At 40.7% G+C, this 1,110-nt stretch overlaps 1 protein-coding gene across 1 annotated transcript in view; it reads right to left on the reverse strand.

The window, feature by feature from the left end:
* CCDC109B (coiled-coil domain containing 109B) overlaps window positions 1-1,110 on the reverse strand; it is a gene marked incomplete at its 3' end in the record, with an annotated part of 23,512 nt that overhangs the window by 7,873 nt on the left and 14,529 nt on the right. Inside the window, exon 5 of the mRNA XM_012655081.1 lies at window positions 426-586. Within this exon, the coding sequence (XP_012510535.1) occupies window positions 426-586 (161 nt within the window). The remainder of the gene's footprint in view (window positions 1-425; window positions 587-1,110) is intronic.

The raw sequence follows: 1,110 nt of genomic DNA on the forward strand, positions 1-1,110 counted from the left end.
AAAGCCATTACCAACTTTCCAGTTGCAATTCTGGTAAGCAGAGCAGGGGCCCTTGGCCTATTCTCTAAAATAAGAAACTGAGGTAGAACTCCAGCTAGTGCGTCCCCCCTCATATTATACCCATTTACAGAGACATTGTAACATGGAGAGGAGGCATAGCACAGAGTTTAAGGTGGCAGCTCTGAAGTCAGACCCCCTGAGTTCAAGCTCAGGCTCTACCATATATTAGTTAATAAGACTTCTGTTGCTCAGTTTACTCATCTGAAAAATGAGAAAGATAACAGTACTGAATTCACAGATTTTTTTTTGAGAATTAAAGGAGAAAATGAGAATATGTAAAGCATTCAGAAAAACATGCACAGGAGGAGCACTCAATAAATACTAGCTCTTATTTTCAAATAGACTCAACTACGCTGCTTCCTAACCTGTTCGAGGGGATGCAGCTGTTCTTTCAGGTGGTCAATTTTATCCAGTAAATCCTGCTCTCTCTTTTTCTGAAACTCTTCTAAATGCAAGATTGTGAACAGTCTATGAACCAAGGATTTCATGTTTTCCATCTCAGTAGCATGCTTGTTACTCGGGTCTTCTGAAAAAAGACACAAGGGAAACATAAGGCGGTCACCACAATCGTCTCCTGCAGGGATGAAGTCCACGGAACCAAACCGGGGTCCCGCAAGCCTGGCCACCTGCGCACTCCCAACCCCTAGGGGGGCATTTGGCATTGGCCTTTCTTCCTATTTCAGATGACTCCCTCTCTCACATAAGACAATCTGGAATGATAAATTACCACGTAAAATTCATTATGTTTTCGTCTTTTCTTCTTTTACAATATGACTTTTGCTTTTCTTCAAAACTATGTATACAGAAAAAGGGGACCATCCATCTACCAGAATGCAGGTGAAAGCCTTCAACACACGAGTTTATGGATTCACCTTTATATGTAAGTTCAACCTAAAGATCCCTCTCTCTACCCCCAATTTTCTTTCCAAAAATTGTTTTAGAATCCACAAAGGAAGGAAGCTGGTGTACAACATGTTAACAACAGTATAGTATTACATTTGAAAAGCAGTTCAAGTGTATGTTCTTTCCAGCAAGGAGAGTCATAGTAAA

This window comes from Propithecus coquereli, unplaced genomic scaffold (genome assembly GCF_000956105.1).
Source record: "Propithecus coquereli isolate 6110/MARCELLA unplaced genomic scaffold, Pcoq_1.0 Scaffold46, whole genome shotgun sequence".
NCBI classification, from domain to species: domain Eukaryota; kingdom Metazoa; phylum Chordata; class Mammalia; order Primates; family Indriidae; genus Propithecus; species Propithecus coquereli.